Below are 17,206 nucleotides of genomic sequence, written 5' to 3'. Positions count from 1 at the left end.
GTAGGATCACTAATCCAGAGAATCTCAAGAGTAACATGATCAATCACTAATATAATAAAATATATAAAGCAAATTAAAGGGGAATCTAACGTCATTTTCTTTGCACTTTTGGCGCAGTTACTACCACTAAAATAAAATGGTTTATTACGTCATTGTTCTTCAAAACTCATTCCAATAACGTGTAGCCAAATATTCTTTTCCCCGGACATGTTTCTTCCACCTTTCTCCTTCTTCGTACAAAACAAGCTGAAATTTCATAAAAGAAGAAGAAAACAATCATTTTCTGTTATAGTTCAAGATGAACTCTGCTGAATATATATATATATATATATATATATATTTATAAATAAATAAATATACTATATTTAATTGGAAGAAAAAAATGAAGATAGGGTGAGGCAGGTCAATTTTAGAGAGAGGGCGTTTCCTGAGACATGATGGTGATGGCAACGTCTGAAAAAGGGCTTTATATGAAAAGCAAATCATTAAGGAAAACCCATTTCAGCCACACTTTCATAAGAAAAATCTGGAAATCTTATTTCATTCACATTATAATTATAATTATAATAAGAAGAAAGGCGTTTCCATTTTCATCTCACAAAAAGTCACGCACCAATGCATTATATTCTCAAGAATCTTCTCTCCTCCCCCACTCCATAATTTTCCATTTGATTCTTACCCTCTTCGTTGTTTTTTCTTTCTTTTTTTTTGCTCCTGTTACTTTGGATTCGCCTACCATTTCTTTTCCTCTCCTTTATTGTCATCAGTATTACCATGTTTGTTAATGATGCAGAGCAGGTGAGCCAAGAAATGGAGGACCTTGATGACAGCACCGACAAAAAGCCTAGGCCTTTGCTTTCTCGGGATGATTCCTTGTGTACCCGGATGAAGAATTGGGCTGATAAAGACTCTCCCCTTGCTAGGGTCACTGGCAGCGATAGAGTTGGTATCCAAACTTCATTTCCTGCAACATTTTTTTTCTGAGAAGAAAGTTGCTTTGATGAGACAGTCTCTTGTAATATTTTTTTTTGGGGGGGGGGGGGTTGATCATGTACGGCAGCAAAAATTAACCGAAACATTATTATTACTACTAGTTTGTTATTATTCGGCATAACTTTTGTTATTTTTTTATTGATTTTGTTATTCTTTGACACTCTACTGAAAATATTAAAAAATATTGATGTTTTAAATAGAAATAATAATGTTTTATGTAATTTTTTATCTGTTTTATTATTTAATTAAAAACAAAACCGATAATATATTTTTTTTAGTTGTATATTAAATGTGCCGAGCCGTAGAACTTCTCATGCTCTGGGTATTTATCTTTTGCTTCAAGTTTAGAAATTTTGTCTCAGTAAATGTGTTTTTGTAGCATTAACCTTTATGAAAAATAGCCAATTTTGGTACCTTCTTCTCTGTGTAGGCACTTTGAACATTACTCATAATTACATTTCTTGATGGATTATCTCAGTTGCACGAATGTTATGTCGGCTTATGATACCTTTCTTCCTATAATGCTCAAATATTGAATATCACCACTATATACACTTTGATATATAGGGTCTAATTAAGAGTATTGTTGAAGTATGTTAAGAATTTAGCTTTATTTTCTATATGGATTTTCATGACATTACACCTTTCTTTTTTTAAGGCTTTATCTCTTCTTAAATTCAATTGTGCTGAGTCCTGCATCGACAAATTCGTATCTTATGCAATCATATCTTATCTGGATAGGACAAAGACCGTTTATTACCATTGACAATGCTTACACAGGTTTCTTTTATGGTATTTTTTTCCTGATAGTCTTGTTCTCATTTTTGTTCCATCAGCTTGAGAGTATATCCGAGGATGCAGTTGCCACTGAGAGAAAACACGACCTGTTGACAAATTTTATCCCTACTCTTCGGTCTGGAGAGTGGTCCCACATTGGGGGTCGTTCTTATATGGAGGATACTCATATATGCATTGCAGACTTGGCTAAGAATTTTGGTTGCAATTTAATGAATGAAGAAGCTGTTTCCTTCTATGGTGTAAGTTGGTAACAATCCTTTTTTCTCTTCATATTGTCCCGTTAGCCTCTCTTGAACACAAACATTATAATTCTCTTAACATATGATTTTATAAAACTAACATGAACTTAGTCTGAAAATAGTTGAACCTTCTCAGCTTTGGCGGTATTGTCTTCTTTCTGTTTATGTTCTTAGTTTAGCTCTACGGTGTGTGCAAACTGCAAGGCAAGGATGACAAAACAGAAACGATACGGAATGAATTTTATGCAGAGTTGTTAAAATGAAAATTTTGCGGATATCTTAGCTGCTTATTTTCTTTTTAAACATGATCTTTAACCTATAGTATCTGTTAGATTGAAACTCATTTTTTTTGGCTAAAACAATGATTTGGGATCACATTAAGAGGGGAAAACGAAGCTCACAAGCATACATATGCATTCTCTTTTTTGATTTAAAAAAGAACAGATTTTTGATGGGCACGGAGGAAAGGACATCTCAATTCGTCCGTGATCATTTGCCTAGAGTTATTTTTGAGGATGCTGATTTTCCCTTAGGATTAGAGAAAGCGGTCATCAGGTCATTCATGGAGACTGATGCTGCATTTGCAAAGTCTTGCTCTATTGAGTCTGCCCGGGCTTCTGGCACTACTGCTCTCACTGCTATGATATTTGGGAGGTAAGCGTTTCTGAAGCCAAATTCAAGATAAGTATAGTTAACTCTTGTCACCTCTTGTTCCCAGTTCATTACTTGCCTCCTTAGTTGACACAACTCCAAGATGCTCTTCCAATTGCTGACAGAAAAATCACATCCAAAGGAAACGTGATCCCTGGTTTCCAAATCTTTGCCACAAAGAACACATCTGCCATCAATTGCCCTGCCATAAGACAGCTTCTGCTTTGTTTGCAATCCGTCTAGCATAGCCATCCAAGAGATAACAGAGTGTCTTGGAATATGTAGTTTGTGCCATATTAATTTCTCACAAGCCACCTTTGCTCTCCTATCCCTTATATATCCCCAGATCTTTCATATTGAAATCCTTTGATCAGCTGGACTAAGCACTGGTTGACCAAGATCTCTCAGCTTCAAAATTCCATCTCTAAGTCCAGTTGCTTCCAGTTGTGGCCTGAATCTCCCAAAAAGGTTTGTTCTTTAGAACATAGGAATAAATCCAAGCAATCCACAGAGATTCTTGCTTGATCAGAATAGCTCTAATTAGATGAATCAGACAAGCTTGGTTCAAAGTCAACAAATTCTTCAAACCAATCCCTCCTTAAGATTTATCTAAGTTATCTTTTAGTGTGCTTAATCTGGTCATTTTGTATGAAAAGATGTCAAAGGATGAAAAGATTTATCCAAGTTATCTTTTACATTATATGGTTCAATTAACACTTTAGGCTTTTGGTTTGCATGAAAAGATGACGTTATCTTTGATAGGTCTTTACTTGTGTCAAATGCTGGGGAATCTAGAACAGTACTATCACGCATGGAACAGCTATAGAGATGTCAAAGGATCATAGGCCCTGTTGCATGAAAGAGAGGAGACGAATCGAGTCTCTGGGTGGATTCGTCGATGATGGTTATCTTAACGGTCAACTAGGTGTCACCCGGGCATTAGGTGATTGGCACCTTGAAGGCATGAAGGAGATGGGGAGAGAACTGGCCCCTTAATTGCCGAACCAGAACTCAAAATGATAATGTTGACCAAGGAAGACGAGTTTTTGATCATCGGTAGTGATGGAATATGGGATGTTTTCACCGCCCAAAATGCAGTAGATTTTACAAGGAGGCGACTCCAACAGCACAATGATGTCAAGTTGTGTTGCAAAGAAATAGTTGAAGAAGCATTAAAAAGAGGAGCAACAGACAATCTAACTGTTGTTTTAGTAACTTTTCTCCTGGAACCACCTCTTCCTTCCATCATACAACGGCCAAGGTTCAGGAGAAGTATTTCTGCTGAAGGGCTGCAGAGTCTCAAATGACTCTTAGAAGGATAAGTCCTATAAATGTTTAATCATCGCTCCATACACGGCGTACAAAGGAGAAAACTAGTTAACTATTATGCTTGACTGTTCTGGTAAAGATCTTCCTGTGTATATACTATATACACTCATAAAAAAAAGGAGTTTCAAAATAATCAAAATATGGAATTATGGTTCGTAATTTGATAGATTTTATATTCTTTGTTTGTGATCATTCATATGGCTTCATACTGAAGCTCTAGGATAATTCGAGAAACAGAATTCGATTTGTGTATCTGTCCACGCTTGATTGTAAACAGAAACAGTTCTGTTAAATATGGCTACGAGCTATCCTACTGATAGTGCTTCGGACATCTAAGATCGGGTGAACTCTGCATCCATTAGAATGTCAATGGAGACATGCCAACTAACAGCATTCCGTAAGCTGTTCTGCATTTTGCCTTTGGGGCCAATAAATGCTTTGCAATTATATCGGAAACAGCTCCATACGTCCAGCCATCAGTGGTTGCACCAGTGAACCGAAAACATTGTCACGAACCAGCATTTACTCATCTGCATGGTCCACCCAAATCTAACTGCTGAGGCCACAACACATGAGCCCACATGTAAGTGACCACTGACCATTCGAACACCAAAATCAGTAAGTTAAATATGGTGGGTCTAGCCCAAAATCCATGGGTGGGTCACTAAATGAGTAAAGAAAACACACAAGGGTCAGTTTACAGATAAGGCTCCATACCTAATTTCATTTAAGACGTCGGTTTTTCTTTTTCATCTTCATTGAAAATCTCAGTTCCCCCTTTTCTGCACTTTTCTTTATGCTTATTTGTACACTTTTATTAAATTCGGTCCGCATCCCGTTTTTCATATATGAGACATCTCCTGTGAAGATCTAAGTTCATTCTCCAACCAATGCATGGTATTAAATCTATAATGTTTGTGATGTTATTTGTGAGTTTTTGATTCTATGGTAAAGTTATAAAGCCTAAAAAGGGTGCATCATTACTCAATCATCAAAAGTGATGGTTTAACAACCAAGTATGATGGTTATAAAATACTATATTATATGTACAAAAGTTCATTCTCTAACCCTAAAAAACTGCAGCATCCCTGGAAAGCCGTCAGATTTCTCATTCCTTTAATTATCTGGAAAACTTTTGATTCTTCTTCTCTTTTTAATATTGTCTTCGATTCCTTCCCCCCCCCCCAACAACATTATTAGTTGTGTATTGGAGGTTTTCTCTTGGCTGGTGAATAGTCCATTTCAGCTATCTCCATAATATCCGCATATTGGTCATGGACCTCGGAAGTTGTCGGCGAACCAACATGGACTTTCTCTTGCTTTCCACCATTTTCTTGGTTTCCTGATTTGACTTTTGAAGTAGGGTTAGCTTTGTTATCTCCACTGTCTTCGCTCTGGATACATGGAGAGCACATAATGTCAAAGAGAATATCTAAACCCTATATTAAGGGGGGGAAAGTAATAAATGCATGAATCAACTAAATACCGAGTCCAATAAATAAATTACTAGTGGTGACTATTAACCAACCTTTGGACCGGTGGCAGATGTAGAAGTAGCAATAGCAGTAGTTGCAGTAAGAAGTTTCCTACTGTTTCCTGCAAAAATGAAAGTGAAAAAAGTTGTCAGTTGGTGCAAGAGACAAAGTGAAACTTTGGTGACTACACCACACATTTCTTTCACAAAATGCTCCATGTAACATATAGTTGACCCAACTCAAGAGGAATTAATCATAGTTTTGAGAAGCTTCTTTGTTGACAAAACTGCTTTGTCAGAATATTATGAGACCTGGTTCTTATGAGACTTTTTAAGGAATATTTACACTAAGAATATGGAATAAAACTGCTCCTATCCAAGGGGAGGGTAAATTTATGATGTTTTGTGCTGTGCCTCCGAGGTCCACAGTAATCTTAATGAATGCTTGGTAGCCAGTACCAGTGGTGTGCTATTCCCCCCCCCCTTTCTGGGTACCTGTACAATGTCCTTCTTTGCAGAATATGACATCTCCCACAACTCCATTACTGCTTTGCATGAAAGCTTCTTCCTGCATAAAACAACAGGTCTACACTTTAAGTAACAGCTCTTTAAATTATATTGAAATGAATGTATAAAAAATGTAGGAAATTGGATACCAACATGCAATTTAGGATGCCATGATGATTTGAAACTTTTCTCCAATCTAATCCCTACCAAAAACAAACAACAAGATAAGATGTCAGAATTTAAAAGATATGTAATGGAGGCCTTGTTGTGTTACAGAGAAAGAATAGCTGGAATTTACCTTGAACACTGGAAAGGAAAATGAACAACACCATAAAAGATACTGCTAAACTGGAAGGCCTCATTTGCAGTATTAAAAACAAAAGCTTGAAAAAGTGCTGGGAAATTGTTAAGAGATCTGATGGAGCTCTGAGAGCAGTAAAAGAAATACGTGTTTCAGTACTCTTTCTTTTCTTCTTGGTATCAGTAAAGGAACTTTGAATGCAAGTCTCCTGATGAATTTCTATACCATTGGAACTGCCTGCCTTTATATATACTACAACTTTGCTCTAAGGACCCACTTCAAGTTCCCATATTATAACTTGTAATTTATAATTTTACATACATACATATATATTATTTTGATACCAAACTTAACTTACAAAATAAGATTATATTGATGAGGTCTAAACTCTGATTTTTAGACGCTAACAAGGATTTTAACCACTATTTTCTTATATAAATATAGCGTTAGAGTTAGCTTGAGCACTATCGATTGATAATTACAATTTTATTTTTATTTTCAAGTATAACAAATACTTTTATAAAATTCTTTTTATCTTAAACTACATTAAATCAGGAGATTTGAACACGTGACCAAACCTTTAAAGGATAAACAAAACCATATTAAAATTTAATTGTGAATAAATCTAATATTTTAATATAGTTTAAATAAAAAATAACATAACTTAATGAATGGAAATTTTAAAATATTCAATATAATTTCATAATGATGTTAATTTATCTTTAGTTTAAATAAAATTTAATTATTTTATAAATAATGTATTCAAATTCGAATCATTATAAATATTTTATCTCTTGATATTAGAACCAATGTTTAAGTTAAACTTAATGAACATAATTTTTTATTAGTTAAAAATAAATATAAGATAATATTTATTTAAAAAATTCATAAGATGAATATATCTTTATAAACGTCATGCTTGATGCATAAAAATTAATAAAAATCTCTCAAATATTAAGACGGTTAGATACGTGCTTAATGAACAAGTTTAAATACGAGATAGAATGAATGGAATTAATTAGACGTTGCATGGTTAGCATTTGAGGGAGACAAGGTGGGCCAAATCCACGTGTCACGGGAAACAAGGGGATTGAATGTGACGGTGACGGAAGCTAGGTTAAAGTCACCTCTTGTGTCACCAAATAGCCTTATAATGGACTGGGTACTTGCTACTTACCGTCTTTAGCAGCCCAATGGTGCGGTCACTCGACGCGGAAGTCTACAATTACATGGAAGGTGATTGTGCCACGTGAGTCTAAGCAGTTCACGTTGCATGTTCTCACTTCGGCCAACCGCAAGGCCAAGTTTCGAGGAAAAATTTAGTCAATTTTTTCATCACTTTTCAAATTACTTTTTAAGTTAAACTTTTTTTATGATATTAAAAACACTAAATAAAACAAATTACATTTTATATCACTTAATTATAGTTTTAATAATAAACAATTCTTCTTCTAAAATTATAAATATACCATTCAATTAAATTTTTCACAAACATTACTTTATAGTTAAAATTAAAATGAATGTCTTAGACATCAAAACTTAAATATTCTATTAATTTATCATAATTCGAAACAAAACAATGAATTTAACTCTTTATATTCGAAAATATTATTAATTTAATCTTTTTGTGATAATATTAAATCAAATGAATCCATCAAATTGAATTAATAGTTGGATAATTATTTATACAATAAAGCAACAACAAATTACCTTTAATTCTCATAACAAGAAAATAATATAACATTTATAGGAGAAGAACGATAATTTAAGAGACGAACAAAAATTAAAATGATAATATTTTAATATGAATGATTGAATTTATTAAATTGTTATTATACTAGACCATGTCACTATCTCATATACTATAATAACATTATAAGCAACGTGCCCTTACCTTTTCGTAGGATATTTTTGAAAGTTTTTACTAATTATATTTTTAATCTTATTAAAAATAATTTTATTAATCGATTATGTGAATTTATAATTTAAAATAAGGTGCAATGTGGACAATTATAAAAAAACAAAATGCCTTATACCAGTTGACATGCAACAAATTGAGTAAATTGATTGAAATGATTGGGCTTCAACAAACAGGGTGTAGATATGAATTCAAATGTAACGAAAGCAAAAGAGCAAGAGAATTCAGCAGACAAAGCGACATCACATGTTTCGAGAACTCGTTGAAAGATATTGGACCGCGTATGGTACAAATGTATGTATGTTCTTCCTAATGTTTCTTTACGATACATCCTATGGTCTGGTTTGATATTTTTAAGGGTAATTACATAAATAGTGTAACACCCCCAACCCGTATCCGAGTCCGATGTGTCACATTGACTTTTCAAAATATTTTTCTTTACAAATTGATTAAAATTCAAATTCAAAATTCGAGAAAATAAATGATTTTCATTAACTAAAACGTTTGGTCTTACAAAACCTATCAGAACATATTTAATATCATTCTCTTAGTACATGCCAACTACAATTAATATAACAATATATATATTTACAACTACTTTTCTGATCTGAACTTCATAAAGGAGATGCTGACCTGTTATGCTCCTCTTAGCGTATCTTTTCGCTTTTCCGGAACCTACGTGTGAAACACTCACACGCTAAATCGATGACTTAGTGAGACATAAATAAACTGACTATGGCATATCATAACTAATTCCTATTATGCACATTTCATGTAATCATGATAAACTATAGAATGCATCCAAACATAAACGCATATATATATATATATACCATTTCATTTTACCTATTATTATTACTCCTATTTAATATATATTATACTTATTACATTTTGTATATCATACACATACATATTGTTTCACAAAGAAACACACATATCATCATATAATTCTGGTCACATATTTCATAACACAAAGCATATAAATCGTATGTAATAAGTTTATTATTATCTCTTTAATAGTCTTATATTCGTTCTTTATCTTTTTGTCATATGTTCTTGTACCTATTCTTCTTAACCAAGCTATATATATATACACACATCATCATATCACATATATCATTTCACATCAAAAAAATTACAAACAAAGCACATAATATTATACAAGGTTCTTTTATATCATCTTCTTTATTAGCCCATGTACACATGTGAGAACTATAGATATGTGAGTCTATAGAGGTTGTGCACTAATGTGTCACCACAACTCGTATAATTGCACCAAAGTGCCACGTAGAATTGCACTGTAGTGTCGCGTAGAATTGCACTGTAGTGCTGCGTAGAAATGCACTGAAGTGCCATATAAGATGTCCCTAAGGACCACGTAAAACATTCTTTAAAAATCATATACATATGCTAAGGATCAAGTATGTGTCTCAAAATACCTCACACATGTTTCAAAGAATACATATATGTCCCGAAGGACCGCGTGGACCCTCGACTCTTGGCATGCCAACTATACCTCTAGCTCTCAGGACATATAACATGGGCAGTAATATTCATATTATTATACATTCACATATTCATATCACATATACAAATAGTCTCATAGCTCTTTCACATAGCTCATTATCAATTTTCATAAGATCACATCCAGTCACGTAGTTCATTTCCATATAATTCACATGCACATATATTCTTTTCCATATAATTACGTAGTCGTATAATATTTCATATGACCTCATATATCACATCACAGAGATACATATTCAAATACTCATAGTCACATATCACTTAAATTGTTCCTATTTACAAAATTCATGGTCATATAGCTTCTATCACAAAGTCACTTATCTTATCTCTTATTCTCATATGTTTATATTTATCATATAACACAACTTTTATTTCATATTTATATCACATTCCTACATCACTAATTCATAATATAGTTTATATCGTATCACCTATCTTGTTCTTTATTTCTGGATATGCACTGATATTACATAACCTATGTCCTATTTATAAACATATATCTTATATTATAGATGCATATCATCACTTTATATTCAAGTTTCCTAAGTGATATATTATTCCCAGTTTATTCTATAATTCAATCTTATCTAATTTTCTTTAATTCTCCATAAATCCTATAACTCTAATACACTAATTCTCATAATTGATCATACCACTATGTATTGGTCTAACTCATATTTCTATTATTCATATAACATTTACACATGTTTATCTAGTTCCTACTGTTCTCAGGAATTCTCTTTCACCATATTCTCTTGTTATTACATATTTTATCTTATAATCATATATTCACATAGTCTTATATTTCACTATCATATAACTTATATTTGTTCTCTTATAACTCTTCATATTCATATATTTTCATTTCCATAAATTCCATAAATCTTATCACATGACTTATCTTTTATACTCATGTAATTTTATATCTATTCTTATATCATCATATAATTTATGTAAACAAATATAATACTTATACCGGTCCCTATATCTTATCACACTAACATATATTCATACAAATCATGACACACATATAATAACATATTACTCATACACTCATAGCAAACACATGCTCAGATTCATGAATTCATGCATAATACTATCGAAAATAGACTTGTCGCAAGTCTTATTTCCATTAAACATCATATAATATCTAATATACACTCACCTGGCCTCACTAGTCAATTCGATCTCTTAACTTTCCCTTCATCGATCTTACTTGCCAAATGTTCCGGAATTGCTTTAAGCTCAAAATCTATATAAATATACATTTTAAGACAATTATTAGATACCTACACCTTGTAATTTGATACTAGCAACTTAAACAACTTAATAAACCAATATTCACATTTTTCCTTTAGGGGGTATCGATACCGTCATTGCATTCTGTAATTTTTCGTTTGAGAATATATCAGTACCTGTTGAATGGGTACCGATACCCCTAACCCAGAAATCACATTTTAAGCACGAAAATTCACCCAAACTTACTTAATTCTTCTTATATAACCTCCTTTTAGCCCTTTAAATTTAACTACACTTCTTCTAGACAACTTATATCACTATAACTCTCCTTAATATTCAATATTCTATCTTGAATTTAAAAACCAAGAATCTTACCAATTTCTCAACATGTTCTAAATTCGTTTCAAATACTTTGAATTTCTTATTTTGACTGTTGACAAGTCAAATTTAACTTTCAACTTCAATTACTAACTCTTTTCCAAGATTTCAATTTTGAACCTCTTATCTTCAATCTCTCATAACTTGATAATCTTTGAGTTTTAAGACATCTTAAGCTTTCCTTATTCTTTTCTATCACTCTAAGAATCAAAACCAACTTTAAAACAAAAGAATTAACCAGCTTGAAACCAACTTACCTTATACATGAAGACACGGGAAGAGAGAAGAAGATAGTTTCACCATCTCCAGACTCTTCTTGTTCTTTTCTTCTTTCATTTCGCTTTCCACGTGTTTAATAACCTATATAAAGGGAAATAAAAATTTTGCTTGTAAAATGACTATAATACCCTTATTACTTTCAAATTTTATTATTACACCCAACATCAAAATCTTTCTATTAAGTCCCTGAACTTTTAATCTTTTATGAGATTGGTCGCTAAGTTTCCAAAACTTCTATTTTGATCACTGACCCGACTTTTGGGATGTTACAAATAGTCATCTAATTGTTAGGGCATTTGTATTTTTTGTCACCAGATTTTCAAATTTGCAATATATTCACTAAACTTTTTATTCTCTTTCATTTAGGTCATTATCGTCAACTGTTACTAAAAAATGATAATGTCACACATTAAAGTCATTTTTCTCCCAAAAAAAACTTCTAGTTTCTCAAACTAATTGGGAATCATCGGTCTACTTTCATCTATGTCACCATTGTCTGGTGTTCTTCTGATCACCATCACTATACTCGATGGCTTGATTATTTTTCCACGAAATTTCAATCATTTATCATAATTTTCTTCATCCATTATTTCTCATTTCCCCTTAAAACTTAAAAGTGTGCTTCATTTGAAACTCATCCAAATTTAACTAAAAGATTCGGCGTGATATAAAGATGGGAAAATTGGATGAAATGATGATGAAGGTAAATTAAAAGTTTAATGATTATATTGTAAATTTTAAAAGTTTGATGACCAAAATACAAATATCTTAAAAATTCAATGACTATTTATGTAGTTTATCCTATCCTTAATTGCTTGAAGTGGTCCAATATCTATATAATGAAGCTTCATTTTCGTAGAAGATTATTAACTAGTCTTAGCACGAAATGGTTTATTCATACGAGCGTAAAAAGTTTGGCCAACGAACAAGCTTAAACCAACAACAGTCGCAACTCAACTTTCTCGTCCCAAAAAGACAACAAAATTTGAACGAATCCTTGATCGAGATGTATAAGCATTGCATTAGCTATTTGACGACATTTGTCTCACCATTCAAAGGCATTGCAACAAAAGCAATCTTTCTTCCATGTTTGAATTAAATTCATCAAACTCTCATGTCCATATAATAATATAGGTAGATACATGGGTTTCTTGCCTTCCCATACCTAGTCTTTCCCCCACACAAGCTCACGTGCTTTGTCGTACATACATTCTCACATGGGGCGGCGTGAGCCCTTGCCTAGCTACTCCTTATATGTGAGCCCATCCTCTTTACAATATGGCGTGAGCGCGCCGAGGAATGTTGCCAATCAATACACCGTCCACCGACACCATCCAATTGCCTTTATGCTTGTTGGAAACACAAATTTTAAGACTTCCCTTTTGGTCCCTCTTAAACGAGGTTAGTAAAGAGAAATGATTTTGTCTCTTTATACTATAAATATATGAAGTACCATCACTCAAACCTAATTGTTTGGCCATGGCACTTTAAATTGCTAAAACGACTGATTCATGTAATTTGGGAGAAGATAATTTCCGTGCATGGCTATGATCGAGTTGATGACTTGTTCACGCTTTTCACACTTGGCATGAGAAGGGGTGAGTTCTAGTCGTATCATAATAAAAGAATGAAAAGGATATAAACTGAAAGCACCCGACCTTTTTCGACAATGGTTATCTCTTCGATCGATGTTGTCTAAATTTTTGTACAAGTTTAGGATTCCTAATCTAAAATTTTAAATACCCTAAATCTGATGCATGAGAAAGTTCTAACTGGCTGTAAATGTCATTCTTGCAGGGATTGAAACTCCGGGCTTGGTTCCCCCATCTCTTTGTTTGGTTAATGGCAGAAATTAACTTTCTTTTTTATCCTCGGATGGATAAATAAATGTAGAGAGAGAGAAAGTTCATCTACTTTTCAATCTTATCATTACAAATTAAAATAATTTTTTAAATTTTTTTAATAAATTTTTATAATATTCCATTCGAACTAAACCAATGAGTAAGAGAAATTGAATTGTATGGGTCAATTGTTTATCCAAGAAAAAGACATGCACGCCCAATAATATTAAAGTAGGCTTTTATACTTATATGAGTGGATTGCAGTTGAAGCCCATTAGTACCATTGCCATTTGCCAAAGCGCCGAATGCTCGGTTTCTCATTTAGAAATTTTTTTATTAATTGTTATGTATGATACGTAATAGAAAATATAATTTTCTTTTTAAAAATATGAATTTTACTCTATAATAATCACAAATTTAATTTTAGGTATATCAATACATTATAATTATAAAAATTCAATAGATAGTTATTTAATTAAATATTTTTTTACTACAATGAGGAGGGAGATATAAAATTATACTAATATTTGAACTTAATAAAGGAGTCTTAACCACTATTCGATAAGGGTGTTGGTTTAATCAACTAAGAAGTAGATCAAGAACACAACAATTAAGTAAAAACAATAATCATAATGAAATAGTCGTCTGAATTGTTTTGGGTTTTCATCCCCGTTTCCTCGTTGGTAGATTTAAAAGTTGTTACATAAACACATACAAGGTGGGGGTAATGCTTCAGCTGGGTGAAGCACTAACTCAAACTCCATGCTCATAGCTGAAGTGTCAATTATTGATGAAGAACACAAACATGGAGACGATGCTCAATTTTAGGATGAATCAAGTGGGTGTTGATCAATCATGTCAAAAAGTTCATCTCCAATCCCAAATCCAAGCATCCTAGCCATGTCGCTCGTTTTCAATCTGGGTTTTGGAATGCCATTATGTTTCAGCCAAGAGTATACAATGAACACCTTTTTCATAATGAACAATTCCAAGGCCTCTGGATTAAATACAACCCCCATTCTCATACTCATCTGCCAAGAAGAAGAAAAAAACCCGCTCATCTATCGATCTTATTATTAGATGGTGCATTTCAAATTTGCAGTACAGATATGGTACCTGGTGGGGGACTAACATGGCAGCATAACGAGCTAATTCCCCGGCTCGCCAGTCCAACAGCACGGGGAGCCAAGGATAGGCAGCATCCAGCCTTACGAACCATAACCTTACATCGGGGAATTCAGACAATTCTCGTGGATCATGTGGATCCTCTCTTGTATAATTAATTGTAAATCCAATTGTCTTTTCCAGATACTCTTTTGGTTCAGCTGGAAACATCAGTGCCGTCATTCATTAATCAAACAACACGATCGAAATAAAAGTAAATTTGTGTCTTTTTTCTACGATCCATACCAGATAAAGGTGAAGTAATTCCTGTAGCCTTCTGAAATGGGGACAAATCAAGCCGGCTTATAGCATCATTATCAATTATTACTTCAATTCGACCTTCACTTGGAGGCATTGGAGGCTCTGCTTGAGTGGAATCTGTTAAGAAACAGTTTCGGATGCATGAATTGCCAGTGTTAATCATGGACAACTAGACCCTCATCTACTTTTATATTCCTAACCACAATCAACCCTCCAATTTCCAGGAATATGGGTAAGTATTTACAGCTAAGATGAACTCGAGACTGAGCTAAAAGTGGGAGCAAAAAACGAAAAAAATCGCAGAATCTTAGCTTGGAACAAAGTTTAGTAATGGAATTCAGATTCTTACCATCCTCATCACCATACAAGGAGATGTCAAAATTTCCGGAAGGATTGAAGGAAACAGAGGGTGAAAGCAGTCCTCTTTGTGGAGTGAAGTGGGAAATAGGCAGAGTTGGGATTAAAGCTGAGATGGGTTTGCATGAAATCCATTGGGTTGAAGAGGGAATGTTATGCTTGAGGGAAGGAGAAAGGGGAAGTAAAGGATTAATGGCAGTAGCCATGGAATGTTATGGTCCGAATGAAGTTTTTATAGTTCGATTATGTTATTTAGGTTTTAGTTTTTTTTTTATCTCAAGCGTCTTGTGCTATCGGCCATATGTTTTTGAAGCTCATATCATATCCGTTGTGTGAGGTTTTTGTAGGATGCAGCTCAATCCTATCGTGTTCCCTGCTTAAAAAAGTTGTTTTGAAGTAACTTATTATTGCAAATGATAAAGTGTTAATGATATTTTTAAAAGTAGAAATTAGCCTCGATATTCAATTTGATATCCTAAGTTTTTTTTTGTCAGTTTAATACTTGATTGAGTTGATGCTGTCATAATCGACGAGTATAAATAAATACGATTAATAATGAATATTATTTAATTAATTTATAAAACATTAAATTGTAAAGTATTAAATTTATAATTATAAATTAATTAAAATTTTAAATATAATTTAATTAAAATACAATTATTAAAACATTAGTTTTTAGGGCCATTGACAGCCTAATTATTTTGCCCTTTTATTTTAATCATCGATTTTTTAATTTTGTCAATGTGGTCACCTAATTATTTAAATCTTGTCAACCAAGCCACCTGTCGTTAAATATTAAAAGAGGAGATGATGTGACAGTTAATAAAAATTGTATAATTATACATTTAGTCCTCATTACTTACACATTCTATTAAGTTGGTATTAGCATTTATTTGATTCAATAAATTTAATCCTTAATTCGATGATAACATGTGTCACAATTGAATGAATGAAAAATAAATTAAATCAATAACCTCTGCTAGTGGGGTTTGAACCTGGGACGTAAGTTGAAAATTTAAACACCCTAACCACTAAGCTATACCACTAAATTTGTGTAATAGACATAACATAATCTATATAATTTATAATATAGTTAATGGTAATAAATGACTCAGACATGATATAATTGAATAGTATGAAAATATAAAATATATATAAACAAATATTATAATTGATTAATGAATGAGTATGTTTTTATTTATATTTTAAATCACATTTAATGCAAAAAATTAAAATAAAAGTGAATTTAACATGTTATAATTGAAATGTATCATTTTTCATATTTTAAATTAATAAATTGTCTTCATTATTTTAATTTTATTGAATTGATATTATATCTTATATTTTAAAAAATTATAACGTCAATCGAACTCTAATCTTATTTAACAACTCTATATTAAAATAAAAATAAATCAATAAATCAAGTTTCCCCTCAAATTTTCTTGAAATATATAATGAATAAATAATTAAAATATAAAATTCTTACTTTAACCAGGATATAAACAATCAAAGCATAAGTTAAAATGCTTACTACGATAAGCCATCAACTATCAGAAAAATTCTAAGTCAACGAAGCTCTTCTTTATATTTCAATTATAATATATTAAAATTGCTTTTATTTTTCATTAAAATGATTTAAAATATAAATAAAATACATTCACATATTAATCAATTATAATATTGGTATATATATTAATGTGTCACCATCTGATTGATGATTAAATTTATTGAATTAATGAAAAGTTAAGACCAAATTAATAGAATGTGTAAGTAATGAGGACTAAATGTATAATTATATAAATTTTATTAAATGACACATAATCTCCTACTTTAATATTTAACGACAGATGGAATGATTGACAATATTTAAATAGTCATATGATCCGATTGACAAAATTAAAAAATTGGTGGTTAAAGTAAAAAGGGTAAATAGTTAGGTGGTCAATGATA

The 17,206-nt window shown here is 32.2% G+C and overlaps 2 protein-coding genes and 1 pseudogene across 3 annotated transcripts; 1 reads left to right on the top strand and 2 right to left on the bottom strand.

Annotated features, from left to right (window-relative positions):
* The first annotated feature begins 593 nt into the window (after positions 1-593).
* Positions 594-4,003, top strand: LOC120219000 (annotated as a pseudogene).
* Positions 4,004-4,962: 959 nt separating this feature from the next.
* Positions 4,963-6,575, bottom strand: LOC120218999. Of its 2 annotated transcripts, none has more exons than XM_039215864.1 (5): positions 6,290-6,575; positions 6,145-6,194; positions 5,980-6,070; positions 5,539-5,606; positions 4,963-5,404 (listed from the first exon to the last, which is right to left on the bottom strand). In XM_039215864.1, the coding sequence occupies exons 1-5, from the start codon at positions 6,351-6,353 to the stop codon at positions 5,207-5,209; spliced, it is 471 nt and encodes a 156-aa protein (XP_039071795.1). In that variant the 5' UTR covers positions 6,354-6,575; the 3' UTR covers positions 4,963-5,206. The 2 variants fall into 2 exon arrangements, with proteins under 2 accessions (XP_039071795.1, XP_039071796.1); XM_039215865.1 differs by having other exon boundaries at positions 5,980-6,052.
* LOC120218998 (protein CHLORORESPIRATORY REDUCTION 6, chloroplastic-like) lies at positions 6,170-15,572 on the bottom strand. Its single transcript, XM_039215863.1, has 5 exons — positions 15,249-15,572; positions 14,885-15,016; positions 14,591-14,799; positions 14,288-14,505; positions 6,170-6,180 (listed from the first exon to the last, which is right to left on the bottom strand). Exons 1-4 carry the CDS (start codon positions 15,460-15,462, stop codon positions 14,299-14,301), a joined length of 762 nt encoding a protein of 253 aa, XP_039071794.1. The 5' UTR covers positions 15,463-15,572; the 3' UTR covers positions 6,170-6,180; positions 14,288-14,298.
* Positions 15,573-17,206: the final 1,634 nt, after the last annotated feature.

This window comes from Hibiscus syriacus, unplaced genomic scaffold (genome assembly GCF_006381635.1).
Source record: "Hibiscus syriacus cultivar Baekdansim isolate YM2019G1 unplaced genomic scaffold, ASM638163v2 tig00110202_pilon, whole genome shotgun sequence".
Lineage (NCBI taxonomy): Eukaryota > Viridiplantae > Streptophyta > Magnoliopsida > Malvales > Malvaceae > Hibiscus > Hibiscus syriacus.
This window is presented reverse-complemented; position numbering and strand designations above follow the sequence as displayed.